This window comes from Schistocerca nitens, chromosome 7, assembly GCF_023898315.1.
Source record: "Schistocerca nitens isolate TAMUIC-IGC-003100 chromosome 7, iqSchNite1.1, whole genome shotgun sequence".
NCBI classification, from domain to species: Eukaryota; Metazoa; Arthropoda; class Insecta; order Orthoptera; family Acrididae; genus Schistocerca; species Schistocerca nitens.
This window is the reverse complement of record NC_064620.1, coordinates 616,516,172-616,535,227: the sequence shown is the minus strand read 5'-3', so window position 1 is coordinate 616,535,227 and position 19,056 is coordinate 616,516,172. Positions and strand designations below refer to the sequence as shown.

General features: G+C 41.5%; 1 protein-coding gene across 3 annotated transcripts in view; it reads right to left on the bottom strand.

The window, feature by feature from the left end:
• The window catches only part of LOC126195125 (DNA polymerase lambda-like), a 166,824-nt gene extending 149,489 nt beyond the window's left edge, over positions 1-17,335 (bottom strand). For all 3 annotated transcript variants that reach the window (XM_049933617.1, XM_049933619.1, XM_049933618.1), the window contains exon 1: positions 16,589-17,335. In XM_049933617.1, the coding sequence (XP_049789574.1) occupies positions 16,589-17,083 (495 nt within the window). In that variant the 5' untranslated portion in view covers positions 17,084-17,335. The remainder of the gene's footprint in view (positions 1-16,588) is intronic.
• Positions 17,336-19,056: the final 1,721 nt, after the last annotated feature.

The following is a 19,056-nucleotide window of genomic DNA, read 5'->3' as shown; positions in this document are numbered from 1 at the left end:
GAGAGAAGGGGCCCCCATCGTCAAGGGGGCAGGTGAGGTCCTCTGACTCTGAGAGCTGACAGTATGACTTGCAGCTGAAGGAGCTGGAGCAGGAGTGACAGTGGAGGCATAAGATGACATCATGCGCACGGGATGTAGCCGTTCAAATTTCCGCTTAGCCTCAGTGTAGGTCAGTCGGTCCAGGGTCTTATATTCCATGATCTTACGTTCTTTCTGGAAGATTCTGCAGTCTGGCGAGCAAGGTGAATGGTGCTCCCCGCAGTTGACACAGATGGGAGGCGGGGCACATGGTGTATCAGGATGAGATGGGCGTCCACAATCTCAACATGTGAGGCTAGAAGTACAGCGAGAGGACATGTGACCGAACTTCCAGCACTTAAAGCACCGCATCGGGGGAGGGATATAGGGTTTGACGTCACATCGGTAGACCATCGCCTTCACCTTCTCTGGTAATGTATCACCTTCGAAGGCCAAGATGAAGGCACCGGTAGCTACCTCATTGTCCCTCGGACCCCGATGAACGCGCCGGACGAAATGTACACCACGGCGCTCTAAATTGGCGCGCAGCTCGTCATCAGACTGCAAAAGTAGGTCCCGATGGAAAATAATACCCTGGACCATATTTAAACTCTTATGTGGGGTGATGGTAACGTTAACATCCCCCAACTTGTCACAAGCAAGTAACCTGCGTGACTGGGCAGAGGATGCCGTTTTTACCAAAACTGACCCAGAGCGCATTTTGGACAAGCCCTCCACCTCCCCAAACTGGTCCTCTAAATGCTCTACAAAGAAATGAGGCTTCAGGGATAGAAACGAGTCACCACCAGCTCTGGTACAGACGAGATACCTGGGCGAAGACACGTCACTGTCATTCATTGCCTTTCGTTCCTCCCATGGTGTGGCCAGGGAGGGGAACGATTTGGGGTCATAAACATTAGCTTTAAAATGAGCCCTCGAACGCTTAGAGACTGCTGGTGGCTGGCCGCCAGCGAGAGATGATGTACCACGCTTCATTGCGGGTCATCCGCCCTGATGCCACCTACTCCGACCAAGGGCCCTCCCCACGGGCGCCACCCAGCCGCAGCAATAGCCACCTGGCAGGATGGCCATTGCCGGGAGTCCTGATGCCCCAGGGAGATGGGCATCTACTCCTTGGCATACGTGGGGAGTTAACGGCGCAGGCATCAGTAGAGCGATCCCTGTGTTGTCAGGGGGCTACAACCAACAGGGTACATGGCGGCCCCACCACAACGGACTGGCTACCGTGCTGGATCTTAGGTGCAAAAATGTCCAAGGTCGTCGTCGCAGTTAAAAGCAACACTGCAGAGTGCAGCGTGGGAATCGCACCCAGGGACGGATCCTCGCCAAAGAGATGGAAAACAAGCGGGACACCATTGCAATGACGAAAAAGCCGGCTAAAGGTCTCAATGCACGACGGATACAGTGCACCATGTAAGGCGCCCGTCCCCAATTGGCTCGCTCTTCGGAATAATTTGGAAAGATGGAGGTCAAACCCGAGAGGGGACCATCTCATAAGGCCGAAACATGTGAGACTCCTTTTAGTCGCCTCTTACGACAGGCAGGAATACCGCGGGCCTATTCTAACCTCCGAACCCGCAGGGGGGGGGGGGGGGTAATTTTGTGGATCCATTGTTTTGCCCTTCTTACACACAGGAGTCATCTGTGTTTTTTTCCAGCTGCTTGGAACTGTGCACTGGATGAGAGATTGATGATAAGTGCAAGCTAAATAAGAGGGTCAATGCCATAGAGCACTCTGAAAAACTGAGTTCGGATTCCGTCTGGAACTGGTGACATTTGTTTTCAATTCCTTCAGTTGTTTCTCTATTTCAAGGATGCTTAATTCTATGTTGTCCATATGGGAGTCTGTTTGATGGTCAAACAACAGTATGTTTGTGCGATTCTCCTGTGTGAATAATTTATTGAACATGAAATGTTTTTCGTTTTGCAATTTTCAACTGCCACACCAGGCTGGTCAACACATGACTGGCTGGAAGCCTCTGACCCACGTAGTTATTGTACACAGGACCTGAATTTTCTCAGGTTCTTAGCCAGGGGGGGTAGGGAATTATATGATCTTCAAATGAAAGTTTATCACAATCACATGCTCTCTTCGTTCACACCCGTAAACACTTGGCACACTGCTTGCACATTTTGTGGGGAGCCCATGATTGATCATCACCAATTTTCACATTAAAATAGGTTTGCCTGACAAATGTACTGATGTTTGTCCTTTGACTGGGAATAGTAAAACTGGCAAACATATAACAAAATGAATTGAGGCTGTTTAGTCATTAAAGTGCAGACTGCCAGAGGCAGACATAAGGAAAGGTTCCAGTTCAACTAAACACTGCTAACCTATTATACAAACACGAACTCTGACTACACATCAGAATGTGCTTCACTATATCAGAGTGATACATATAGTCTCACTACAGTAGCTCAACTGTCATTCAACTGGTCTAGACAACGCAAACCTGTCACTAGTCTAAAATTGTGTCATTCATCCCTCCCCTCACCAGCAACCGTGCTCAATCCTGCAGAGAGGGACCACATTCACACAAGGTGTACAGAAGAAACTTGGCATGTTAGAAGAAAACTAGCTACAGTTTTGAAATTATCATGCCCATTTAACTCTGCAACAACTCAAAATTCAAACTCAACAGAAGTTGTGTTACAAACTGTTCTAGATTGTTATAGATTGGGCCTTCAAAAGTGAAACAACTGTCAATCTGGATGTGGCTGGACAGAAGGATAAAGAAAAAAGTGGTGGGTTTGCTATAGGATGACAATGGGAAAGGCTTTTTCCCCCTGCCCACGAATGCACGACAATGGGCTTGGACGATGTTTGTGACCTACAATGAGTCTGGTGGTAACAGGATAGGGACTGTGGAAAGTTGGTGAAGGAAATGAGTGGTGTCTCGGATGTAGAATGAAAGTTTACAGACTACAGTTTCAAGATGTTGGTCACCTAAGGTAAAGGTTCAGTCTGTGGAAGCACTGAACCAGCTGCAATGGTATGACCTTGGAGGGGGGGGGGGGGGGGGTTGTGGAGTAGGTTAAAATGTAGGAGAGTGGAGACTGGGTTGCTAGTGTGATGAGGCAGGTGTATTCAGGTGTTTGGTTTTGCGATGGACCTAAGACCTCGAGGAGCTGCTTAAGTTATACTGGACTCGTAGGATTGGATCAGGTCTTAAGGCTAGTATGCAGAGGGGTCAGCTACAGTCATTGAAGTTCATGACCACACTGGTGGAGCCTTTGTCCACAGGATGGATGATAAGGTCTGCATTGATTTTCATGCAACAGATACCCGTGTGCTCCATATCAGTGATGCTGTATTCTGTGGGGAGGATTTTACGAAGGAAGGCTGGAAGTGAGAAATTTTTAAAATATTACCTGGGGATGACTGGATGAAAGGGGAGGAAGATCACAGCTGGAGATACATTAGAACTGTTTAAAACAAGGGTCTTCCTTGAGTTTTTGGCTGGCTGTTGTCAGCGGGGGGCACGATAAAGAACTAAGAATCCGTAAAGGAAAATTGGCCCTTTGGAAGTTCAGCATGACTGTACTTAGGTTTTGGGCTACAGATGAGGTGTTTCAAAAACACTGAGGATTCTGCAGGGGTCAGAGTTTCAGCTGAAAGACTGACAATAGTGTTGGGGGACGGGTGTTCAGAAGCAGTGTGTCACAGAGGTTGGACAAAGTTTTTGGCATTGTGGAAGGTGGAGTTAAGTGAGCAAGGCATAATCAGACAACTATGAGGGATTTGATGGGGGGAGGTATCAAAATGACTAGAAATAACTCCAGGCTTCACATCCATCCCAGTAGCAGACACCTGAAACCATCTTCCTCTTCATATCAGCAACCCCCCCCCCCCACTCCTGCCTTTTTTATACTCTCCAAAATCCACACAACTCTGTACTGGTTGTCCCATCATGGCTTGTTGCAGTGCTCCCATAAAAGAATCTCTGCCTCTGAAGACTTTCACCCCCAAACTGTTGTTCACAAGCTCCCATCCTACTGCCAAGACACTGCTAACTTTCTTCACCATCTTTCCACTGTTCTTGTCTCATTACCATCAGATTCCTTGTTGGTCACTGTGGATACTGTTCTGTTTTGTTTTGTTTTAGGATGCAAAAACAACTAGGGCCCATCACTGTGGATACGAAACATTGTACACCAACATTCCCCTCATCCATGGTCTTGCGGCCTTGGAACACTACCATTCCCAATGTTCTCCTGATATGGAACCCACCACCTCTTTCTTAATCCTCTTAGCCAACCACATCCTGAACCACAATTATTTTACTTTTGAAGGCAAAATCTGAAACCAAAGCAGTATGGATGTGTAGGTCTACAGAGGCAGAGGTTCACTCTGTGGGAGCACAGTAGCAAGCCACAATGGGATAACCAGTAAAGGAGTCCTATAGGGTACCTAAAATACAAAAATTACGTAACTTTGAAGAAAATTATATGCAAAAAATTAAAAAAAAAAAAACTTTTAAATTCACATTTCAAATAACAAAGATTAATGGAGTACCTGATTAAAGGGATACCTTGACAGGGTAAATTAAGTAAATAAAATTACCTGATTTGGAGTTTGAAGAGCACTAGAGATCATGATACTCTTGTGTATGCTCCTATTAACAAATAATAAAAACATAATAGCAGATGAATTTATGATACGGAATTAAGAGAGGAAACAGCATTTTGGACAACATGACTCTACTGGAATCAGGGACAGACAGTGCTTTTACCACGTGACCGTAGCTGAGAGCTATTTCTACTGTGTCATGAAAGCCTACTTGCCTATCTGCCTCATAGTTACTTTAGTCTCAGACTGCCTGCATATAGTGAAGCTGTGGTACTGTTGTGTACATAGTTCCGCGTAGTCAGCGCATACACCACTTTCCCACTAGAGCGCGCCCCGCAAAGCACAACAGCGCAGGCGCAGCGCTCGTCCGTCTCTGCACTACGAGATGGCGCTATTTTAGAGACTGATCAAATTCTGCTTCTGCCGATCCGCGTATTAATATGCAACGCAGCCAATGAGATCACTGCTAACGTAGAACCTTTTCTCCTCGCGGATCACTCTCGCGCAGTGATACCTGAATGCTCAAGGTATTATAACGAGTGTACAGACCTCCGATGAGTCAGTCTGCATTAGTCTATAGTCAAGTTTCAGTCTGCGCATAATAAGATTATCATATTCCTGTACATAGCCATGAAGAGAAATGTATAGGCACTTTCTCAAGTATCAGAGCTATTTGAGAATAAGATTAACGTACCAAGACCAAAGGAACTTCAGATTGTCAATTGTAAATAGCATCCAGAATCAAGTTAAGTAAGGTCTATGATTTTTATTATTTTAATAAATGTGTGTGAAAATTAATCAAGTTCTGTTTAAAGTTGGTGACCGTCAATCTGCTACTCTAAGCGTGCAAGTGGCATTTCTATCGTCTGACCTAACGGCAGAAGATAAACACGCCACAATAAGACCACGAGACATATTGCTGACACTCACCTACTTCGTTAGAGCGACAAGTCAAATAATCTGACGGTGTGTGTACCGAAGGTCTTACAGTACGCACACCACAGGTACCAAGCAGACATCCACTTACTGTCAAAGAAGCTAAAACTAGCTACTTGGTTTTCATTATAAACTCATTTATGCCATCAACACCTTCCTGCATCTTCATCTGATATACAAGGAGCAGTCAAATGAAAATGAAACAGATAGAAAAAAAGTAAGGAAACTGTTTATTATTTCAAAACTAATTTCAAAATACCATAACTGTCAATAAATTTATCCAAGAGACAAGATAGTCGGCATCTTCATGGAAAAGTGTTTGCGGCTGTGTAGGGAATTGTGATTGTACCCAGATATGCACCTTTTGATGGGCATGAATGTTTTTCTTCAGGGCTCCAAAAATATGGAAGTTGTATTGGGAATTATTGGGACTGTAAGGAGGATGTTTAGGGGCTTCTTAACAGAACTTCTGCAGCATAATCAAAACAACCTTGGCAATATGTGTGCCTGCTCACATATTGCCTGTGTTACCATAAGCTAAAAGACTCCAGTATGCTGGTGATGTGTGTCTTTTTGCTAACCATAGCTTCACTAGGTGCGGTTAGCTGGAGAATGGATGTAGCTACGACTCAAATATGTGAGTGGTTTATTCACTACAAATCAAAAACTGTAGCAGTAGCTTGTACATCACTTACCCAGAAATTGGCGGCATTAACTAGAATTTCCTGTTGGGTCCGCATGTCTAATTTTTAAGAGTTGATTTTCAGTTTATAGATTTAGTTGCCACCAGCATATTGAATACTTCATACAAAATGTTCCACAATGGCTGAACATTTTGAGAAGTATCACAACTGCATGGTAGGGAACTGACTCTAAAATAGCAACAAATATTTATATAACATTTAGGCCTATCAGGTCAGTTTTCCATTATGGGTGCTTCATTTTTCAACATGTATAAAACATTGCTGGTACAGTACTTTGACTTTGTGTTGGGGCCATGAGAGCTTTTTAAGTCAAGACTTTACTTACTGAAGTAAGAGACGTGCCTCACCAACTCTGTTAATAAATGTCAACAAACATGTTTCTGACAGGCCAGCTATCTGTTCACCAACAGTGCCTGCTACGTGTGCTCCACAGCCTTCAGCATCCTCTGCGTACCAATTGTCAGCACATTCAGGAATAATAGCCTTTTGTAAAAAATGATCGTGGAAATGGCCACACAAGACACCACCGCTACCCTCACATTTGGAGTACCATAACTCCCTCCATCTGAGCATTTGCTTCGTCGTGGAATTGCACGCGAATGGAGATACCCTCAGCTGGATGTCAAGGTTCATAGAAAAGATGGTGTTTCTTTGGGTCACACTGTGTTTCATGAACCTATGCACACCAACCTGTACTTACAAACTACTACTGTTATCGTGCAAACAATGCAGCAGTGTATTATGGACTCTTGTTCACAGGGTTAGAGCTATCTCAGATTCAGAGAGCTTATCAGCAGAGCACAACCATCTCCACTCTGTGTTTGTTCAGAACATGTACTCTGATAAACAGTTTTGCAATGCATTTCGACTATCACACACTAAACCTCAAGAGAAATCCACAGAAACAGTAAACTCCATGAGGATGATTTTTCCTACCTTATGTTGATGGTTTTCCCTTTAAAATTGACAGACTATTCAAAAAACATTGAATTAAGTATGTTCCACCCTCGACATCAGTGTAAAGATGACCTATGTCTAAGACCAGGAATATATAAAATCCTGTGTCAGTGCGGTATATCATACACTGGCTAGACATGTCACACTGTTAAGGATGGACGCAATTAACATAGAAGTCACACCAGACTATGTCAGCCAGAAAAATCTGTTGCTGCTGAACACTGCCTTAACATGGATACAGAAGGCAGTATGGAGAAACCAGGATCCTCTCTCTCATCCCCTCCACATACTGGGACTCCATCATTAAAAAAGCTGTCAAAATACACATAACTAACAGAGACATGGGATTTCAACTCTGCAAACCATTAGTGGCACTAAGACATCATCAGCCACAAACAAATGAACGCAATTTGTTAAAACAGATCAGAAATCACAGCCTGGGCAGCGAAGCTGGATAGCAACTCTTTGCCGGCATAAACATGTTGGGTCCGTGGCTTGCAACTGTGTTTTTTCGCAGCATGGGTGCAAAGACCATGGCCCATTTCTTGGGCGTCATTACCGCCCCGCCCCTGATGTCTGCACTTTTCTAGTGAGCCAGCACATGAATTTGTGAGCCACAACAACAATGCATCAGTCACACATGAAAATACAAGCAGCTGTCTCTTAAAAATACTGCACCACCCAGTGCACAGGCGTTCTGTGAGCCATCAAGAAAATCTGCTCTCCTTAAGACTAACTGAAATGTGCCACATTTTGTTCTACTTACAATTACAGTATGTCGGGCATTACAGTTTGCCAAAAGCTGCCACCATATACAAATCAGAAGCTGCTGCAACGCGGGAAGCCCTTTGATTTGGCTGACAGACAAGTTGGGACACAATATCAATCACTACAGACTCCTAAAGCACCTTAATTTGACTATCCTCATGTGTAAAAGACTCCTTCAACAAGCTGTGAATTAACTAACAACCTACACAATTCCAGAAGGAATCAACTCAAATGAGAAAGTTCGTCACTCATATTTTTAAGGCCACATAAAGAGCAATGTGGCTATCTGTCTGGAACACTACAAACATTGTAAATGGCAGACATCACATCCTCTCCAACAAGATACTCCAAGCCAGTATTGTTGCCACATTGTGAGAGGGAGTACATGCTTCTTCACAACGGTCAACTATATTGAGTATAACTACAATCTTCCTCCACATCCCTACCATGCAAACTTTAAGGGAACCCATTAATGTCAATGTAATTAAGTCTCTTTTGGGGATGCTAATCACATGCTGTGTGTGGGAAATATGAAAACTCTAGTCAGTTATTCCTTTTTTATTGCATATTTTGCAAGGAGAAACATTACAGCTTTAACCAGCAGGACTTTTTTCTTAGCTAACTTTACCTTAAATATTTGAAAAGCAAATTTCTTTTTCCTATTAACCATGGGACTCGAAGTATCTGCATCAAAATTAGTTATTTTGTAAAAGTTTTATTCCTATTGTCAGGTAAGTCCCCCTATGACTCAAGGATCTTGCCGAAATGGGGTGGATTGCATGTCTCAAAGATACGGATAGCTGTACTGTAGGTGCAGCCACAATGGAGGGATATCTCTGCAGAGGACAGAAGACAAACAGCTGTCTTTCAGCAGTTGTAGGGGCAACAGCCTGTATGACCGACTGATCTGGTCTTGCTATGTGGTTACTGCGAACTACCAAAAGTGAGAGGAAACTACAGCAGTTACATTTCGTGAGAGGCGGCAGCTTTGGTTAAATAATGATGACATCCTTTTGGGTAAATAGTCCCCCATTCAGATTTCATGTGGGACTCCTCAAAAGGACGTGCTCACCAGGAAAAACATAAGGGGCATTCTACAGCTCAGAATGTGGAATCTTAGGTCTCTTATTCAGGTAGGCAGGCTAGATAATTTGAATAAGGAAATGGACAGATTGAAATTAGGTATACTAGTGGGAATTAGCAAAATACAGAGGCAGCATGAACAGGACTTTTGGTGAAGTGAGTAAGAGTTACAAATACAAAATCAAATAGGGGTAGTGCAAGAGGAAGTCTAATAATGAATAAGAAAATAGGAATGCAGATAAGCTCCTATGCACACCATAGTGAACACATTATTGTAGCCAAGATAAGCACAAAGCCAGCACCCACCACATTAGTACAAGTTTATAAGCCAACTAGCTCTGCATATGATGAAGAAATTGAAAGAATGTATGATGAGAAGAAAAAATTATTCAGATAGTTAAGAGGAATAAAAATTTATATACAATCTGAACTTCAAATTAGAAAAAGATGAGAAGAAAAATAGTGGAACATGGATAGAGGAAAGGAATGACAGATTTTGCACTGAGCATAATTTAATCGTCGCTAACACTTAGTTCAATAATCATGAAATACTGCTGTATACATAGAAGAGACCTGGAGACACAGGAAAGTTTCAAAACAAATTGTGTAATAGTATGATAGAGATTTCAAAATTGCATCTTAAAACTTCAAAACACTTCCCAAGGCAGATGTGGACTCTGAACCATAGATTAAAAATGAAAAGATTGCAAAAAGGTAGGAAATCAATGAGAAGGGATCTGGACAAACTGAAAGAACCAGAGGTAATTGGGTGTTTCAGAAGAGGCTAACAACTGAAACTTCCTGGCAGATTAAAACTGTGTGCCAGACCGAGACTTGAACTACGGACCTTTACCTTTTGCGGGCAACTGCTCTACCATCTGAGGTACCCAAGCATGACTCACGAACCATTCCCACAGCCTCAATCCCATCAGTATCTCGTCTCCTACCTTGAGGCTGTGGGGACAGTTCGTGAATCATGCTTGGTAACTCAGATGGTAGAGCACTTGCCTGCGAAAGGCAGAGGTCCTGAGTTCTAGTCTCAGTCTGGCACACAGTTTTAATCTAGGGTGTTGTGTTGACCTCATCATCATTTCACCCTCATCACTGACGCGCAAGTCACCCGATGTGGCGTTGACTGAAATAAGACTTGCACTTGGTGGCCGAACTTCCCCGGGTGGGGCCTCCTGGCCAACGATGCCATACACTCATTACTAGGAAATAGGAGTTGTGAAGGAAAAACGTTTTTAGTCTGTTTTCAAATTTGACTTTGCTCTCTGTCAGACATTTCACTGGATAAGTGATATCAAAAGTTTTGGCTGGAGCAGTGTTCACTACTTTTTGTGCTAAGGACAACCCTAATGTGGAGTAATGAATGTCTTTTTTTTCTTCTGGTAGTGTAATTAAGTACATCATTGTTCATTTAGATCCGCAGTGGATTACTTACAACATACTTCATGAGGGAACAAATATACTGTGTGAAGGAGTAGTCATAATGCAGAACTTCTTAAACTGATGTCTGCAAAATGATCTTGGGTGAGCACCACATAATATTATTACAGCACATTTTTGAGCAATGAAGACTTACTTTCTTGAAGATCAGTTTCTTCAGAGCATTATTCCATATGACATTATTGAATGAAAATATATAAAATATGTCAATTTACTGATTTGTCTCTCCCCAAGAACTGCAATGATTGTGAGTGTAAATGTGGGTGAAGTACATTGTTTTAAGAGTTCTAAAATGCACTCTTTCTGGTTTAAATTCTCATCAATATGGACACCAAAGGTGTTTCTCTTTTTTTTTTTTTTTACCCTACTTATTATTTCCTCACTGTGTGTTACACTCACATTTAACACAGTACATCTAGATGTGCAGAATTTAAAATTGAGAATGAGACCATTATCAGAAAACCAGTCAATAACACTGTTGAGAATATTGTTTACCACTTCTTGTCTTGCGGTATGTATGCTTGAGTGATTACAATACTAATGTATTCCACAAAAAAAATAATTCTGCTTGTTGTATATTAGATGGAAGATCATCTACATATATGAGGAACACTGATGGATCTAAGATTGAGGCTTGGGGAACTACATATGTGATTTCTCCTCAGTCAGAGAAAGCTCCCCATATTGGTTGAATTACAAAGAACAACTCTCTGTATTCTCTCTGTTGTATATGACATTATCCACAAATTGGTTATACCATCAATTCCATAAAACCTCAGTTCATCTAGGCAGATATTGTGGTTCACACTGTCTAATGTCTTAGATAAGACACAAAAAACACCAATCAGTGCTGTTTTGTTACTTAATGCTTGTAAAATTTGGTAAGTGAATGTGCAAATCGCATTCTCAGTTGAATAACTCTCCTGAAATACAAACTTTGATTTACTGAGGATAATATTGTTGCTCAGGTGGAATACTATTCTACAATACACCACCTCAAAAATTTTGAAAAATGGTGTCAGTAGCAAAACAGGTTGGTAGCTGTTGACATCTCTTATTACCTTTCTTACACAGAAGTTTAACAATAGCTTATTTCAGTCTCTGTACAAACATGCTGAGTAAGAGATGCTTTGGCCTACATATTTCGGATAAGGCAGGGCTTATTATATAGGAACAAATCTTTAGTACTCTGTTGGAAACATCATCAAATCCACCTGAGATTTTATTTTTGAGTGAATATATAATTAACCTTAATTTGAGAGGGAGCAATTGATCATACACTCATAGGATTGAATTTCATGAGATTTGCATTTTCAGCATACTGCAATGCTTTTTCCACTTCAACTGCTTGTCCCTATATTTTCCACTACATTTAGGAAAGTATTATTAAAACACATTTTCTACCTATGACTCATCATTTATACCCCTTCCATTTAAGTCAATACTGATGTTACCCTGTTCTTTGGCTGGTTGTTCTGTCTCTCATTTCACTACATTCCATATAGCCAAAAGTCTGTTGCCAGAATTACTGATTTCTGACATGTGCATATTTGCTTTGGCATAATTAATTATTCTATGCCCCCCCCCGAGAACCATGGACCTTGCCGTTGGTGGGGAGGCTTGCGTGCCTCAGTGATACAGATAGCCGTACCTTAGGTGCAACCACAACGGAGGGGTATCTGTTGAGAGGCCAGACAAAAGTATGGTTCCTGAAGAGGGGCAGCAGCCTTTTCAGTAGTTGCACAGGCAACAGTATGGATGATTGACTGATCTGGCCTTTTAAAACTAACCAAACTGGCCTTGCTGTTCTGGTACTGCGAATGGCTGAAAGCAAGGGGAAACTACAGCTGTAATTTTTCCCGAGGGCATGCAATTTTACTGTATGATTAAATGATGATGATGTCCTCTTGGGTAAAATATTCCGGAGGTAAAATAGTCCCCCATTCGGATCTCCGGGTGGGGACTACTCAAGAGGATGTTGTTATCAGGAGAAGAAACTGGCGTTCTATGGATCAGAGCGTGGAACGTCAGATCCCTTAATCAGGCAGGTAGGTTAGAAAATTTAAAAAGGGAAATGGATAGGTTAAAGTTAGATATACTGGGAATTAGTGAAGTTCGGTGGCAGGAGGAACAAGACTTCTGGTCAGGTGAATACAGGGTTATAAATACAAAATCAAATAGGGGTAATGCAGGAGTCGGTTTAATAATGAATAAAAAAAAAATAGGAGTGCGGGTAAGCTACTACAAACAGCATAGTGAACGCATTATTGTGGCCAAGATAGACACGAAGCCCATGCCTACTACAGTAGTACAAGTTTATATGCCAACTAGCTTTGCAGATGATGAAGTAATTGAAGAAATGTATGATGAAATAAAAGAAATTATTCAGATAGTGAAGGGAGACGAAAATTTTATAGTCATGGGTGACTGGAATTCGGTAGTAGGAAAAGGGAGAGAAGGAAATGCAGTAGGTGAATATGGATTGGGGCTAAGAAATGAAAGAGGAAGTCGCCTGATAGAATTTTGCACAGAGCACAATTTAATCATAGCTAACACTTGGTTCAAGAATCATAAAAGAAGGTTGTATACATGGAAGAAGAATGGAGATACTGACAGGTTTAAGATAGATTAAATAATGGTAAGACAGAGATTTAGGAACCAGGTTTTAAATTGTAAGACATTTCCAGGGGCAGATGTGGACTCTGATCACAATCTATTGGTTATGAACTGTAGATTAAAACTGAAGAAACTGCAAAAAGGTGGGAATTTAAAGAGATGGGACCTGGATAAACTGAAAGAACCAGAGGTTGTACAGAGTTTCAGGGAGAGCATAAGGGAACAATTGACAGGAATGTGGGAAAGAAATACAGTAGAAGAAGAATGGGTAGCTTTGAGAGATCAAGTAGTGAAGGCAGCAGAGGACGTAGTAGGTAAAAAGACGAGGGCTAGTAGAAATCCTTGGGTAACAGAAGAAATACTGAATTTAATTGATGAAAGGAGAAAATATAAAAATGCAGTAAATGAAGCAGGCAAAAAGGAATACAAACGTCTCAAAAATGAGATCGACAGGAAGTGCAAAATGGCTAAGCAGGGATGGCTAGAGGACAAATGTAAGGATGTAGAGGCTTATCTCACTAGGGGTAAGATAGATACTGCCTACAGGAAAATTAAAGCGACCTTTGGAGAACAGAGGACCACTTGTATGAATATCAAGAGCTCAGATGGAAACCCAGTTCTAAGCAGAAAGGAAAGCAGAAAGGAGGAGAGAGTATATAGAGGGCCTATACAAGGGCAATGTACTTGAGGACAATATTATGGAAATGGAAGAGGACGTAGATGAAGATGAAATGGGAGATACGATACTGCGTGAAGAGTTTGACAGATCACTGAATGACCTGAGTCGAAACAAGGCTCCGGGAGTAGACAACATTCCATTAGAACTACTGACGGCCTTGGGTGAGCCTGTCCTGACAAAACTCTACCATCGGGTGAGCAAGATGTATGAAACAGGCGAAATACCCTCAGACTTCAAGAAGAATATAATAATTCCAATCCCAAAGAAAGCAGGTGTTGACAGATGTGAAAATTACCGAACAATCAGTTTAATATGTCACGGATGCAAAATACTAACGCAGATTCTCTACAGATGAATGGAAAAACTGGTAGAAGTTGACCTTGGGGAAGATCAGTTTGGATTCCGTACAAATGTTCGAACACGTGAGGCAATACTGACCCTACGACTTATCTTAGAAGCTAGATTAAGGAAAGGCAAACCTATGTTTCTAGCAATTGTAAACTTAGAGAAAGCTTTTGACAATGTTGACTGGAATACACTTTCAAATGCTGAAGGTGGCAGGGTAAAATACAGGGAGCGAAAGGCTATTTACAATTTGTACAGAAACCAGATGGCAGTTATAAGAGTCGAGGGACAAGAAAGGGAAGCAGTGGTTGGGAAGGGAGTGAGACGGGGTTGTAGCCTATCCCCGATGTTATTCAATCTGTATATTGAGCAAGCAGTAAAGGAAACAAAAGAAAAATTCGGAGTAGGTATTAAAATCCATGGAGAAGAAATAAAAACTTTGAGGTTTGTCGATGACATTGTAATTCTGTCAGAGACAGCAAAGGACTTGGAACAGCAGTTGAACAGAATGGACAGTGTCATGAAAGGAGGGTATAAAATGAACATCAACAAAAGCAAAACGAGGATAATGGAATGTAGTCGAATTAAGTCGGGTGATGCTGAGGGAATTAGATTAGGAAATGAGACACTTAAAGTAGTAAAGGAGTTTTGCTATTTGGGGAGCAAAATAACTGAAGATGGTCTAAGTAGAGAGGATATCAAATGTAGACTGGCAATGGCAAGGAAAGCGTTTCTGAAGAAGAGAAATTTGTTAACATCGAGTATTGATTTTAAGTGTCAGGGAGTCGTTTCTGAAAGTATTTGTATGGAGCGTAGCCATGTACGGAAGTGAAACGTGGACGATAACTAGTTTGGACAAGAAGAGAATAGAAGCTTTTGAAGTGTGGTGCTACAGAAGAATGCTGAAGATTAGATGGGTAGATCATATAACTAATGAGGAGCTATTGAATAGGATTGGAGAGAAGAGAATTTTGTGGCACAACTTAACTAGAAGAAGGGATCGGTTGGTAGGACATGCTCTGAGGCATCAAGAGAGCACCAATTTAGTATTGGAGGGCAGCGTGGAGGGTAAAAATCGTAGAGGGAGACCAAGAGATGAATACACTAAACAGATTCAGAAGGATGTAGGTTGCAGTAGGTACTGGGAGATGAAGCAGCTTGCACAGGATAGAGTAGCATGGAGAGCTGAATCAAACCAGTCTCGGGACTGAAGAACACAACAACAACAATTATTCTATCTGATTTTGTATGAGGAGCATCTATACTGCAAGGCACTGTCTCATTTATCCTACCTGTGCATCGAGCCACAATTATTTCCTTGCTTGACCTCCATCAAATAAAATATCTCTTAGGGTCCTACTGTCTTTATCTACCCTGTTGGAAAGTCAATTACTGAGATTAAATTTTCCTAATGAAGATCTATATGCAATTACAATTAAAAATGAACTCTTTTTGAGTATTAATTCACAAGTGCACCATTCTTTGTGCTGATCACTACAAAATCAACTTATCTCAATGTTTTTGAACTTGTGTTGTCCAAATAGCCTCCTTTTCCCATATTAGTTCTTCATGTGTGATGATACAGTGTAATCTTTTATATTTCACTTCTCTAACTCTGTGTCTATCTTTTCATAGCTCTCTAAATTTTCCAAACAGACAAGAAGCTCTTCTACCTTATTACTCAATCCTTTTAACATAATGATGAAATAAGCTAACCTTAATATTCTGTGCATTCTAAAGCGTTTTAACTTCCATCATAACACGATGCCCAAGTGCTAATTCTTGACTAAAAAAAAGTGGGCACCTCTGTGATACCAGTAGCCACAAGGTGTGATTGTCCCCCTCCCCATACTATTTCTACAAGAAGCTCAGCCAGATTATCTTGTACTGAAGTGAAATGTGCACAAAAGACAAGCAGAAGAAGGCAGTAGTAGCTTTTAAAATATAGAACTACGAAGAATGCTGACGGTTTGATGGGTAAACTGTGTAACTTATGGGGATTGAGGAAATAATTAATTTCTGGAACATCTCAAGTAATGAGGGATAAGTTATTTGCATACATCCTGAGGCATAAAGGAATCATGAGAGAGTGAAGAGTACAAATTGTAGAGGAAGACAGTAACTTAAGCAAATTCAAATGGATGTAGGTTGCAGTAGCTAGTTATTTAGAGATGCAGAGGCTTGCATGGGATAGAGTAGCATGAAAAGGTGTGTGTGGAAACTTGCCCTCACTACTTATCTCAAATAGAAAGAAGTTTAAGATAACTCTGAGTTGAACAACTCTCTGCAACTTTATAAATTTTCATACATATGGTAGCTTAAGTTGTTTGTTTCGTGTGTTATGCATCATCGGACTTATCCAGCAGAAATACAAAACGATGGCCAAAGGATGAAAGGTACACAAATAAACGAACTGAATTACAAGATTAAACTACTTGCTTCAATGTTTGTCTTTTGCTTCTTCGGTGGCGACGACTGCGTGGCTGGCTCATCCATGCACCGCTCATAACTTGCTAGATTGGTTCTCAGTGCCGATTCACGTTCGATACTTGGTTGATTCTGACTAATGTTGGAATCTCCATTGTTCTTTTTTTCGCCATGTTCGGGCTCTAGATGTAACATAAACGGTTCTGGGTCTAGTAATTTGCGTTCCTTCAAACAGCTGCTGAGCCATTTCGTAGTCACTATTTCCACATCAAAGCAGTCTCCATGCATACTTTTCAGAATCTCGTAACACTTGTCTGGTTTATTAAGGAAAGATTCGTCAACAATTATACGAATACAAGAACTGTCCATTTTTTCTGCACACTTTGCCACAGTTCCCCCCATTTTTTTAATGTTATTTCTCAATACAGTTAGTCTTGTGTTGCCGATACGGGCAGGTAATATGTAAAATGTATGATCTGCAAATATTTTTTGGGGACCACTCTCCATCTTTCCCCGTAAACAGCATTCCAAGGTTAGAGACGGTACTAATGTTTACGTGTACGGTATTAATTTGGCATCACCGACATTGCAGACAACATTTACATGAAATATCTAATGTCTCCGTCTTTCGATGTATCTACGTGACGCCCTTGCGGTATTATTTTATATTTTTAACAGCAACGTCCCGCAAATAACTAACGCCCACAACATAGCTGGCACCTTCTCTCCCTCACAAAACAACGTAGAACGTATGTACTACGTAATATACAAATCACTACAGCTGACGCAGGTCAGTTTGAATCTGGTGGTGCATTTGGAAGTGTTGCCAACATGCGGAAGCTGTCAAACTCTAATGTGACATTTAAGATCGATCTACACTACACGTAACGTCACGTCACGGACCGGCAACGTCACGTCAAAATATTTATAACATGTTTTGAATGGTATTATGGTGACGTATTACAGTGACAGCAGTCCAGAGACGATAGTTGAGACAGCGAAGAAGTTCGTCGTCGTCGTTTATTCTTTGTAATTTACTGGTTGTTATAATGAACCAAGGACCTTGCCGTTGGTGGGGAGGCTTGCGTACCTCAGCGATACAGATAGCCGTACCGTAGGTGCAATCACAACGGAGGGGTATCTGTTGAGAGGCCAGACAAAAGTATGGTTCCTGAAGAGGGGCAGCAGCATTTTCAGTAGTTGCAAGGACAACAGTCTGGATGATTGACTGATCTGGCCTTGTAACAATAACCAAAACAGCCTTGCTGTGCTGGTACTGCGAACGGCTGAAAGCAAGGGGAAACTACGGCCGTAATTTTTCCCGAGGGCATGCAGCTTTACTGTATGATTAAATGATGATGGCGTCCTCTTGGATAAAATATTCCGGAGGTAAAATAGTCCCCCATTCGGATCTCCGGGCGGGGACTACTCAAGAGGATGTCGTTATCAGGAGAAAGAAAACTGGCGTTCTACGGATCGGAGCGTGGAATGTCAGATCCCTTAATCGGGCAGGTAGGTTAGAAAATTAAAAAAGGGAAATGGATAGGTTAAAGTTAGATATAGTGGGAATTAGTGAAGTTCGGTGGCAGGAGGAACAAGACTTCTGGTCAGGTGAATACAGGGTTATAAACACAAAATCAAATAGGGGTAATGCAGGAGTAGGCTTAATAATGAATAGGAAAACAGGAATGCGGGTAAGCTACTACAAACAGCATAGTGAACGCATTATTGTGGCCAAGATAGATACGAAGCCCACACCTACTACAGTAGTACAAGTTTATATGCCAACTAGCTTTGCAGATGACGAAGAAATTGAAGAAATGTATGATGAAATAAAAGAAATTAGTCAGATAGTGAAGGGAGACGACAATTTTATAGTCATGGGTGACTGGAATTCGAGTGTAGGAAAAGGGAGAGAAGGAAACATAGTAGGTGAATATGGATTGGGGCTAAGAAATGAAAGAGGAAGCCGCCTGGTAGAATTTTGCATAGAGCACAACATAATCATAGCTAACACTTGGTTTAAGAACCATGAAAGAAGGTTGTATACATGGAAGAACCCTGGAGATACTAAAAGGTATCAGATAGATTATATAATGGTAAGACAGAGATTTAGGAACCAGGTTTTAAATTGTAAGACATTTCCAGGGGCAGATGTGGACTCTGACCACAATCTATTGTTTATGACCTGTAGATTAAAACTGAAGAAACTGCAAAAAGGTGGGAATTTAAGGAGATGGGACCTGGATAAACTGAAAGAACCAGAGGTTGTACAGAGTTTCAGGGAGAGCATAAGGGAACAATTGACAGGAATGGGGGAAGGAAATAAAGTAGAAGAAGAATGGGTAGCTTTGAGGGATGAAGTAGTGAAGGCAGCAGAGGATCAAGTAGGTAAAAAGACGAGGACTAGTAGAAATCCTTGGGTAACAAAAGAAATATTGAATTTAATTGATGAAAGGAGAAAATATAAAAATGCAGTA